At 35.4% G+C, this 13079-nt stretch overlaps 1 protein-coding gene across 1 annotated transcript; it reads right to left on the bottom strand.

Moving 5' to 3' along the window:
* Positions 1 to 8376: 8376 nt before the first annotated feature.
* On the bottom strand, positions 8377 to 9327 carry LOC115525850 (olfactory receptor 5D18-like). The gene has a single exon (XM_030333248.1). It carries the CDS (start codon positions 9325 to 9327, stop codon positions 8377 to 8379), a length of 951 nt encoding a protein of 316 aa, XP_030189108.1.
* Between the last annotated feature and the right edge of the window lie 3752 nt (positions 9328 to 13079).

The following is a 13079-nucleotide window of genomic DNA, read 5'->3' as shown; positions in this document are numbered from 1 at the left end:
ATTTTTTTTTCATATACCTATTGGCTATTTTCAATACCTATTTTCAATATTTATGAAAAGAAGAAACTCAAGACTTTATAATATAGATTTAGCCATTTATATTTGCAAATTACAACTATAATTTACAAAGCAGCTCTGCATATCATCTCAGTTGTTTCTTGAATAAAAATGGGATTATCATGAGATTCTAATGTCTACCTTGTCAGAGAATGTACTTTCATAAAGATAATTGCATTCTGGATATTAATGATCTGGGAGTTATTGTAAGTACTCCAAGCATGTGTTGCTAATTAGAAATAGAAATTGGACCATTCCCCAGATCATTAACTCTCTGTAGTATTTGAAACTCCCTGTACACAATACATCGCAATGGAAAATTTCTGGAAGTCTAAGCTAATTATAAGTAACAGAATAATCAAAATCTGAAAATAGATTGAAAGTTTATAATTTCATGAAACTAGCTAAGAGTATAAAATATGAACATTGTCAGAAATGGTTGAAGTAATTATTGAAGCAGAAGTGATGTATCATATTACAATTCAAAGAAGACAATAGCAAGTCCTCTAAAATTATGGAATAAAAGAGTGGGGATGAATCTCAATGAAATTTTAGCTCATTTTTTATAGGTTCAGTATAATCTGGCTCTCAATGTGGCATACTGATATTTGTAATATAATATATTTACAACCTGAAATACATAGATCAAATATGTAAATATTGAACTAAATACAAATATATTAATATATATTTGTATCTGTATGTTATCTGTATATATGGGTATTCATATCTCTGTATATAGGCATCTACCAATTAATCTACAAAAAGAGAAAGATAGAAGCAGATACCTTGGTGATTATAAAATTGAGAGACCATGCCAACGTTTTTTTAATCATCAATTTCTGCATTAAAGATATTTATGATAAATTACATGAAATGGTCTTCCTTTAGATAATGCATTTTCTTAATGTGATTCCAAAGATAAGTTTAAAAAAAATCTCCCACATGCTTCTGCCTGTCAACCCATTAGTTTTCCTACCTGAGGTAAACAGTGCTACCTGTTTCTGTTTGTTTATTTGTTTGTTTTGAATCATCAAGAAACTGCAGTGCATTTAATATGTTCATATGTACAGAGAAACGTATATGCACTCCTAACATAAATGATGCTGAATTAGGACTACTGCGTGGTTCTTGCTCAGTTTTTCTGGAACATTTTATTTTGGCGATGTAGGTATATATAAAAATGAGCTAACATTTTTAATGGCTACATGGTATGTTCTTTTTTAAAAAAACACTATCGATGGATAAAGAAGATGTGGTATGTATATACAGTGGAGTATTACATGGCAATCAAAAAGAATCAAATCTTGCCATTTGTAACCATGTGGATGGAACTAGAGGGTATGATGCAAAATGAAATTAGTCAGAGAAAGATAAATATCATATGACTTCACTCATATGAGAAATTTAAGATACAAAACAGATGAACATAAGGGAAGGGAAGCAAAAATAATATAAAAACAGGGAGGCGGACAAAGCATAAGAGACTTTTAAATATACAGAACAGAGGGTTACTGGAAGGCTTGTGGGAGGGGAGATGGGCTAAATGGGTAAGGGGCATTAAGGAATCTACTCCTGAAATCACTGTTGCATTATGCTAACTAACTTGGATGTAAATTTTAAAAAGTTTAATTAATTAAAAAAAGAATAAAAAAAGAAATGCAAAAAAAATTATTTGAGGTAATGAGTTTAAATAGAGGAAAAAAACTTATTTTAGCGGGGTGCTCAGTTGGTTAAGTGTCTGACTTTAGCTGAGGTCATAATCTCATGGTTCGTGAGTTTGAGCCCAGCAAGAGGTTTGCTTCTGTCAGCTCAGAGCCCGCTTCAGATCTTCTGTCCCCCTTTCTGTCTGTCCCTCCTCCGTTTGCACTCTTTCTCTGGAAAATAAATAAACATTAAAAAAAAATACTATCACTTATAAGCCAAACACATATTAATGGGCATTTCGGGTTTTCTAGTCTTTTGCTGTTCTAAATAATACTTTAAAAATATCCGAATGTATACCTCTACTTTGTTTTTCAAAGTATCTCTAGTATAAATTCTCAGAAGCAGTACTGCTGTGTATATTTTCTTAGGATAGCTATTACCAAATTGCTCTCTACCAGTTTTCATGCTCACCAGCAATGTGAGAGTCCTTGACTCCCCACACCTTGCTGTGGTGGGACAAAGATGCACAGTACAGATAGATCCCTCTTCAAGGAAAGATGTGTTCTCCCAGCTGTGAATTCCAAGATTGACTTCAGCTCTACAGAGCCATCATGCCCATATGACAGATTATATGTGGGTAGGGGACCTGACCCAGTGGATCGACTCTGATATATGATATGTGTGCCAAAACTCCCCATTGGGTAGGCAGGACTTTGGTGGCTATATCACAATCTAAGTTGTCCCTGAATTCCATTCCGCCTCCTTCCCTTTCCTTCTATTGCTATGTATCCCATGAAAATTGCATGCCAAATTCCGTCGCGACATCTATGTCTGGAGAATTCAGCTACAACATTGCCAACTCTACATTTTTTCCCCAAATTCTTTGAGAACATTTTTATTGAAGTAGAACTGCTACAGGTGGGTAGGAGAGACACTGGTCTCTGTCTCATGGAGTCAAGGAATGAATCTTGTGGAAGTGGATAGTGACAAAACGATAGAGTTTATGGAGTGAAAGTACAAAGCTCTCAAGAGTGAGAGGGTCCCTACTGGGTTGTCGCCAAGGAATCTTCTCTGACTTTTTATTGGGACCTTATCAGGAACGGTTTGTGAGACTCCATTCATGGTGCTTAGCACCTGGCAGGTCTAGAATGCATTTATCCTTTATTTATTTATTTATTTATTTATTTTCAATAAATTTATTTATTTAAATTCAAGTTAGCTAACATACAGTGTAGTATTGGTTTCAGGAGTAGAACCTAGTGATTCATCACTTACACAGAACACCCAGTGCTCATCCCAACAAGTGTCCTCCTTAATACCTGTTACCCATTTAGCCCATCCTCCCATCCACCTCTCCACCAGCAGCCCCCACTTTGTTCTCTGTATTTAAGAGTCTCTTATGTATTGCCTCCCTCTCTGTTTTTATCTTATTTTTACCTCCTTTCCCCTATGTTCACCTGTTGTGTTTCTTAAATTCCACATGTGAGTGAAATCATATGATATTTGTCTTTCTCTGCCTGACTTATTTCCCTTAGCATAATACACTCTAGTTCCAACCACGTTGTTGCACATGGCAAGATATCCTTTTTTTTTTCACCAAACCCAGCTGCAGCTGCAGACAGCCTCCCCAAGGATCCCTTATCTATCCCTGCCCACTGTTAACCCTTTCCCTACTCAGAACTTAAATCCAATGACATGAAAAATTAAGAGTTCAACTCAATGAATTGTTTAATTAAAAAAACCTTGCACACCTACCAACAAGATCATGATATCAGTTATTATCAAAATATCACTTAGAAGCATCTGCTATGCCTTCCCAGTGAGTAGCCCAAAAGAGCAGCAACTATACTGACACATTACTGTAAACTAATTTGACTATTCATAAATTTTATGTTAATAAAATAATATGATTTATACACTCTGATGTTTGCATTCTTCTTACTTAACATCATGACTGTGAAATTCCATAACGTTGTACTGAATATCGATAGTTTTTTTTTTTCATTTCTATACAGTATCCAATTGAATAAATGCAACCAAAAATTATTTTTTTAGGGATATATAAATCATTTTCACTTTGGGACAATTGGGAATAGTGTGGTTGTGAACATTCTTGTCCCTGTCTTTGGTGCAAATATATTTGCATTTCTGTTGGTTAATACCAAGGACTGGAATTATGGGTTCATACTTCCAAAGAGTTTTCAAAAAACCTTTGTTCAACTTTGCAATCATACTCAGCATTTATGAAGGTTTTATTTAATCCATATTCTTGTTATTTGTTTTAATTTATTTTTAATGTGTGTTTATGAGATTGTTTGCAAATGTTTATTGGGGTTTTTGTACTTTACTGTAAGTAGGAGCTCTTTCTATACAGTTATTACATATATCTCCTACAGATGTTCCGAAGATTTTTTCCATTCTATCCAAGGTTGATTTCCTTAGTAGAAGACCTTGAAACAAGATTTGGATGCAAGTAGTTTGTTTGGAAGATGATCTTAGGAAGCACCAGTAACTAAGTAAGGAAGAGAGACAACCCAAAAATGAACAGGTTATTTGTGTGGATAATTGGGTGTCAGTCCCACTAAGGGCCCCTAGAAGACTGTGTAAAACCTAATTTAGACTTGTTCCCCCCTCAAGGAATGAAGAAGATGGGATCTTTATGTTCTCACTACCATATACTACCACTGGTTGAAAGCTATTCCTGTAGATGTTCACTGTTTGGCACTTTCACACTGGCCTATGTATGGATTGAGGGCACTCCCAGAAACAGGAGAAAAAGAGCCTTCAGATAGAGTCACAGGTATTTTCAGCAGGAAAGCATCTGAAGAAAGAAAAAAGAATTAAAAGGCAAAGACAGAAGAATTTAATAAATAGAAAATATAAAATAGAAGCAATCAACAAATCCAAAATTGGAGAAACCTGATAATATTAAACTCTCATACATCTAAACAAGCAAAAGAGAGAGACAGGGAGAGAAGGCACTAATAACTAATGTCAGTAATGAAAACGGATCATAACTATAGACCATTTCAACTTTATAAAAAACTTTTATGAAAAAAGTTGTGCCACCAACTTTGAAAACTTGGCGATGATGAGTGGGTGAGCTCCAAGAAAAAGAAAACAATATATGGTTTAAGAAAGTGCTCCAGGTTCATTCCTCCGCATGTCGCTGTCCAGTTTTCCCAGTACCACTTGCTGAAGAGACTATCTTTTTTCCATTGGATATTCTTTCCTGCTTTGTCAAAGATTAGTTGGCCATACATTTGTGGGTCCATTTCTGGGTCTTCTATTCTGTTCCATTGATCTATGTGTCTGATTTTGTGCCAGTACCATACTGTCCTGATGATTACAGGTTTGCAATACATTCTAAAGTCTGAAATTGAGAGGCCTCCAGCTTTGGTTTTCTTTCTCAACATTAGTTTGCTATTTGGGATATTTTCTGGTTTCATACAAATTTTAGGATTATTTGTTCTAGCTCTGTGAAGAATGCTGGTGTTATTTAGCTAGGGATTGCACTGAATGTGTAGATTATTTTGGGTAGTAGTATCAACATCTTAACAATATTTGTTCCTCTTATCCATGAGCGTGGAATGTCTTTCCATTTCTTTGTGTCTTCTTCAATTTCTTTGATAAACTTTCTAGAGTTTTCAGGGTACAGATATTCTACCTATTTGGTTAGGTTTATTCCTAGGTATCTTATGGGCACCTGTCGGGATGAGCACTGGGTGTTATATATAAGTGATGAATCACTACATTCTTCTCCTGAAGTAAATTCTACGCTGTATGTTAACCAGCTTGAATTTAAATTAAAAACTTAGAAAAAGGAAAAAGAAAACAATGAAACTGACTCAAGAAGCAATTGAGATTATAATTTTCTTACCACTATTTTAAAAAGTGCATTAGTAATTAAAAGCTTTACTATGCAGTTAAAAATTCTCTTATTTTTCAGTGAATTCTATTAAGGAACATTTTTCACTGAATTGAATAAGGAGAAATTCTTACCATTTCATCTAGAGAGGCCAATACAACTTCGATGTACAAAACTGACACGGACAATGCAATAAAAGAAAATTGCAGAGCAATTATGAACACAGAATTTTAAATTACAGATAAAATATTGACACAAACTGATCCGCTAATAGAAAAAAAAATTCTATTCTATAACTTTTAAATTCATGTTCTCGGGAAAAGATCACTTGAGTTGATATTAGAAAATTCAAAAAATGTAAGTTACCATATGAAAATATTAAAGGAACTCAGATGAAGAAAAAATAGCTTAATAAAATTCCACATCCACTCACAAAAACCCAAAATACACACAAAAACACAGACAAATGAAGCAGATAACTTTGTTAATCTGGAAGCAGGAGGAATATACAAAAAACCTATAGAAAGCGAGATTTTAGGGAAGCCTGGGTGTCTCAGTTGCTTGAGTGTTTGCCTCTTGATTTCAGCTCAGGTCATGATCCCAGGATCTAGTCCTGCATTGGGCTCTGTGGTGAGTGTAGAGCCTGCCTAAGATTCTCTCCTTCTCTCCCTCTCCCTCTCTCCCGTGAGACTCTCTTAAATAAATAAATAAATAATCTCATTTAACCTGTAAGAAAAAAACCTAAATTTTCAGGAATGGCTTTACTGGATACCATATCTTATTAGTTATGGATGGTTTTAACTATAAAACAGGGAAGCATGTACAAAATTTATATACTGTACATATAGGGACATTTACTGTATAAAAAACCTGGCACTATAGATCAGTGCTAATGGACTGGTTTTCAATAAATAGTGCTGGGAAATATGCATCCACAAGTTAAAATACAAAATCAGCTGATTCTCATATCACACCAAAATTTAATTCCAGTTTTATCTTAGAAATACATTGAAAAGTCAGTGTAAAAGGAAAATTAAAGTCTACAATCCAAGAGGAAATAGAATATAATATAAAAGACATAATAATGTACTAAATTTAGGACAACTTAACCCATAAAATACGGGAATATCTTCATTATTTTAGAGGAAATAAATATATCTTGAATAGGACCTTGGAAGCACAGTTTGATGAACCCTGTTTCATTAAACATAAGGAAATCTGTGTCCCTCAATACATCGTCGAGAGAGTGGATAGACAGCCACAGTTTAGGAAAAATCAGTCATGGCAATTTTACCAAAAAAAAAAAGGACTTTTATTTAAAATGCATAATGAACTACATATTTATAATAAAATACAACCTAATAGGAAAATGGACAAAAAAACAAAATAGGCATCTCACAAAGAAAAAAGAACCAAAGGGCTACTAATAACCCTACTAAAAGAAATTAAACCACATTGAAACTATGAGGAATTTAAATTATAACCAAAATGACATACCAATACTCACCTATGAACTTTGAAGATATTAACATGTCTAGTGTGACCATATTAAATGTTGGCAAGAATGCACAATAATTAGAATCACACGCCATATAGGAGGAATGTAAATTAGTACACTGATTTTGGAAAATTGTTTGATTGTATCTAGTAAAAGAGAAGAAACCAGCTCTCTGTTATCCAGAACTTTCACACATAGGCACATCCCACAGAGTAAGTGCTTGCTTATGTGCAAATGCCTGTGCAAGAACATTCATGGCAGTGTTTCCATAAAAGCCAAGAAGAGGAAATAACTAAAGTCCATTAATAGTATAGATACACCAATGATGGCATATTTATTTTATGGGACATTCTTCAACAAGAAAAAATGAACTACGGTTACAGCTAATAAATTGAAACATTCACTTAAAACAAATGTTGAGCCAAAGCAGCCAGACATAATGGAATATATACTCTAAGATTTCATCTATGTGAATTTCAAAAGGAGGGAAAGCTAGCACTTATACTCTCAGACTTATTCTTAGGAGTTGTAGCTAAACTAAAAAGAAGCAGCTTTGAAGACCACAAATTCCACAAAGGAGTTTGCTCCTAGAGGTGCTGGAGAGGCAGTGATGAGAAAGTGCTTATGGAAATTTTGAAAAATGCTGATAATGCTCTGCCTTTACTTTCCTACAGAAAGTAACACATGGGATAATTATTCAGAATTACTTCTCTATGTGTTTGTCATATTTCATGATTCAAGAGGAAGGATGAGAAGGGAAGAATAAGGTGAGAAGGAACAAAGGGAGCAGGGAAGGGCAACATCTTTGCAGGTTCTGAGAGTTAGGATGAAAACCTCTTTGGAGGACCATTATTTAGCACACTACCCTCTGGGATTGGAACTTGAGAAAAATTTTCATTCTTTCTTTTCTTTTAACCTGTAAGCAATTTTTTAAAGCACAGTGAGATTTAATGTCACAGATGTATATGAATGAACTAATTATCTGAATACATTTTCTCCAGTTATTTGAAAAAAAAATTAGTAACCCTTAGTGCAACATATAAAAAGTATTTAAAAGTAATTGTGTATGTGTATGTGTATAAAAATCAAAATTAAGGGCACTTGGGTGGCTCACTCGGTTGAGTGTCCAACTCTTGGTTTTGGCTTAGGTCATGATCCCAGGGTTGTGGGATCAAGCCCCACTTCAGACTCCATGCTAAGCATGGAACTTGCTTAAGATTCTCTCTCTGTCTCCCTCTGCCCCTTTCCACAACTCTGTCTCTAAAATAAAAAAAAAAAAAAAAAAAAGAAAAAAAAAGAATCCAAATTACATTGAGTGAGAAAGCAGTTTGGTATGAATTAACTTTCTGGCTGTGTCTTTCACATCTTTGTTCCTAAGACTGTAAATAAGAGGGTTCAACATGGGGATCATGACAGTAAAAAACACAGTGGCCACTTTGACCAGGAGCCACGAGCTTTTGGAGTTGGGCACACAGTAGAGAAGAAGGATGATCCCGTGGAAGATGGTGATGGTGGTCAGGTGGGAGGCACAGGTGGAGAAGGCTTTCTGGAGTCCTCCAGTAGACGGCATCTTGACTATGGTGACAACTATAAAAATATAGGAGGCGAGGATAATCAGGAGGCTACAAGCCTCATTGAATGTGGAAATGACTAAACACATCCTCTGACTAAAGGAGGGGTCAGAGCAGGATAAAGAAAGGATGGCAGAATACTCACAGCCAAAGTGATGTATAATGTTGGGACCACAGAAGGATAGTTCCAAAAGAGAGTATGTGAGTGTCAGGGAACATATTCCACCCCATGCATAGGTCCCAGCTACCAAGAGGGCACAGAGTTTCCGAGACATAGCCACTGTGTAGAGCAGGGGGTTGCAAACAGCCACAAACCGGTCATAGGCCATAACCGCTAACATGAACATTTCTGTAATCACAAACGCACAAACAAAAAAAAATTGCACCATGCATGCTTTGAAGGAGATACTTCTGTCTTCCATGACCAAGATCTCTAGCAGTTTTGGTGTAAATACACTGGAATAACAAATATCCAAAAAGGATAGATGACTGAGGAAAAAGTACATGGGTGTGTGGAGTTTGGGGTTGATCCTTACAACCGCAATGATGCCCAGGTTTCCCACCAGAGTGACTGTGTAGATGGTCAAGAACATGAGGAAGAGGGGTGCCTGGAGGTGTGGGTACTCTGAGAAACCCAGGAGGATAAATATAGTCACAGAGCTCTGATTTCCCTCATCCAGTGCCATGGTTCTTGATTTTAAAAAATAAAGGAGAAGAAAAGAGAATTGAGCAGCGGAACTTGAGAAGGAAAAGTAAAAGGAAGTCAGGACAGGTCAATGCAAGCCAGTGAAGGCAATGGTGTCAGTGCGTACACATGAGTTCTCTGTTTCACTTCGGAGTCTTACTTGACTTTTCAATTATGTGCAATTAGCTGTATCCTTCAGTACTTTAGTTGCCTCATCTGGAAAATAAGAAAAAAAAATGGGACTAATCAGTAGTATTAAGTTATATAAATAACCTGTAGATGTATATGATCCTTACAACATTGAATATCCCAGGATAAAATATAATTATATGAGCACAAAGGAGACATATAGCAAAATTAAAAAACAAACAAACAAACAAACCTCTGAGCACATCATAGTACTCATATGATCATGTCAGAAGCCACGTTGGGAAAATTAAACACTTTTAATACATAAAGAAAAACATAACTGTAAATATCTTTGGGGGAAAATGTATCATCAGACCTTCACAATTTTTGTATTGCTATATTGAGTATTTCCCTATTCTAGATATAGCCCATTATCAAGGACTTAAGAGTTTCTTTAAGTGGTCTGGTCAAAAATTCCATGGATGACTATATTCTGTCAATTACATACCCACCATGTGGTCATTTTGAAGGCCCAAACTACTCAATGATTTATAACTGTTTTCTAAGGGAGTATTTTGCATATAGTCTTGAAAATTTCACATCAACCCTCTTCTGTTGGTTATACAGTTTGTAGTGCTAATTGTATTAAAATGGAAAAAATATGCTTATTTATCAGTGATTATAACACACACACACACACACACACACACACACACACACACAATACGGTACTGAGAGAGAAGTATCACTTACAACAACAACCAAAAATTTTGTTCTAATGTGGCAAGTCTATCTGTAGTGGTCAATGAAGAATAAAACAAAATGTGTTAGATTAAGAAATATAAACATTTGGTTTCTGTAAAACAGCAGGAGTTTAAATATTACCAATTCCACAAGGTCAAATCCTAAAGAACGGATTCTAGAAGTGGATGTGGAGACATAATGAACATGATCCTGCCATCTTGGACACATCTGTGAACCCACACAACTTTAGCTTTGTCTATAACACACAACAGCATATCATTAAATCTACCACTAATCCAGGAACAGAGCATTAGCTATGCAGTCACATTCTCCATCACATAGAAGATTGGGTCTACCTGTTGTGAACTTCATATATTTAGTTACGTGTATTGATTTAAACAAAAATCCTCTCTAAATTCAGGAACTTAGATTGCTTTTATTGGGTCACATTCATGCAAGTTAAGAATTCTGAGATAACAATCTGCTATTATTGCCAGAAGGCTAGATAAACCCAATACATCATGGTTTAGTTGTAGAGCTTGGTCTAGTTCAAGTGAAAGACTCCCTAAATTGTTAGTCATATTCTACCTACTAAAGAATAAGTGATCTTTGTGAGGACTCTAAACCAAGATAAGACAAGACTTAGTACAGTTGAAAGGCAAAGAATTTCTGAGTATTTTCATATGTCTTGTGTTCAGACTTCTTTAGTAACACTTCCACTGCCCTTTCCTTACATTAAAGCTCCTGTCCTCACACCTAATGATCTCTCTTCAAACTCGTCAGTGAAACTATCAAAGCAGTAACCACCGTACTCAATTCTATGTTTATCCTAAGTAGTATTCTCCTATCGTATTTTCTAGTGCTTTCAAAGTCCAAATGGATCTTTCTCTCTCTCTGGAGTTCACAGGATTTGAAGCTAATCCTCTCTATAAAGAGACTTTCAAATGTTTGAAGACATAAAGGTAGATCCCTTCTCTTTTCTTCTCTAGGTAAACAATGTTAGTGTTGGTTTATTGTTTGTGCTTTGTTTTTCCATTTTCTTCCTCACATGGGTTTCTAAATATTTCGGACAAACTTAGTCAATATTCTAGGTATAGCATGGACCCCTTTGAGCTGATATTGACACTAAGAACTAAACTAATCTTTGCAGAGATATCATGGAGTGCCAAAAGGCAATGAACTCTGCAATCTGCTTGCACTTGCTATATATGTATACATATGTGTATGTGTATATATATATATATATATGTATGAGTTCCAAGTTTTTAAATATATATATAGAGAGAGATATATAGATATAGATAGATAGATAGATATAGATAGATAGATAGATAGATATAGATAGATAGATATAGATATAGATAGATAGATGATAGATAGATAGATAGATAGATAGTGCCTGGGTATTTGTACTCAAATATTTGACCTGTGTTAGGTCAATTTACTGCCCTGCCAAGCTTTGTCCAGGATTTACCAGTAAGCAACAAATCTCAGACGTGTACTTGAAACATTTGTACAAAGTTGAGGATTGTGCATTTATTACTAAATTTCATGCACTGTTGACTCCTTACTTCTCTCTTCACCCCTGGCGTGGCCTTTTAGTCTAACTGAATTGCTGCTGATCTCACTACTTCTTGCCTTTACTAGAGCCACTCGGTCCACCCAGAAGGTCTTCAGGTTCCATTCATATCACCAATCACCAGTGCCCACTCCATTCTCATTACTACTTGTGCTATTTGTTAAATTGTTGGTAAATATGCTTTCCCCGCCACTTCTCAAGAGTGCACATGTTGTGTTCAATATGTGTCCCACATAAACTTTAAGTGAGAGAATTCCAGGATGCCTTAACGACCTAGAGGAGTTCAAGGTCAGGAAAGAATGCCAGGAAGTCTTAAGGAGTTCAAGAGTTAAGAGTTCCAGGTTACTCATAATGAATGTGAGACTTCCTCGCCCATTCCACACCCCTTGTGAGGAACATGCTCCCATTGTAGATTTATTAGTTCACCAATTCTACAGGTACAAAAAAAATGCATAAAGGCAATAATTTTTAAGGTAATATTGTGGTGATAAGCTTGTCAAACTAAGTAGGGTATTGTTTTTAACTAACTTAGCTTGGTACTGGGAGTATGATTGGGATTGAATAAAGAAGCTATATCTTTGTTCACAGTGCAGAAAAAGGAAAATAAAATATCTCACTTACCTTTTCATATCAGAAACTTTTCTTATAAAATTCTACTATCAACTTTTTTGAAAATTAGCCCCATTCAGAGAAGGGGCTAATTTGAGTGGGTGGAGAAAAGACAGCCTTACATCATGTTATTTTATAGAGAACGTGAATTTAGGAAACAGATGTTAGTTCAGTTTCAGTCTTTGTTGTATATTACATAAGCAACTTTAACAAATTCTTTAATCATATGAGCCTCAGTACTCTCATCTACAAAATGTGGGTGGTAACACCACGCTAGCTCATTTAATGTTGAGCGTGAACATATTAAATGACGTATGACCTTAAAATATCCAACAAATCCTACACTTGGTTAAGATCTCCACAGATATCGGCTTCCTTCCATGTTAATTTTCTACTGCCATTAATCTCTATGAAAATAGTACGAGTTCCAAGTTTTTAAACGTTCTTGCCGTGCATATTCGGAAAGCTATTTTAAGAAGAATTGTATCTCCTGGACTCTTTTTAATTTGAGATGTTTCACTGAGTCTTGGATTCACAATCGTATCCATTTCTAATCCAGCAACACAGAATCTTCATTTTCCTTTGCTTTTCTAACCCTGCCTGGTTCTTTCTGTCTCTTCTGCCTGTCATATGTGTGACTGTGGGAAAGGCAATCAGGGAAAGGTGAAAAGAGAGAAATAGTCTAAGTGTAC

The sequence above is a fragment of the Lynx canadensis genome, chromosome D1 (genome assembly GCF_007474595.2).
Source record: "Lynx canadensis isolate LIC74 chromosome D1, mLynCan4.pri.v2, whole genome shotgun sequence".
NCBI lineage: Eukaryota > Metazoa > Chordata > Mammalia > Carnivora > Felidae > Lynx > Lynx canadensis.
This window is presented reverse-complemented; position numbering and strand designations above follow the sequence as displayed.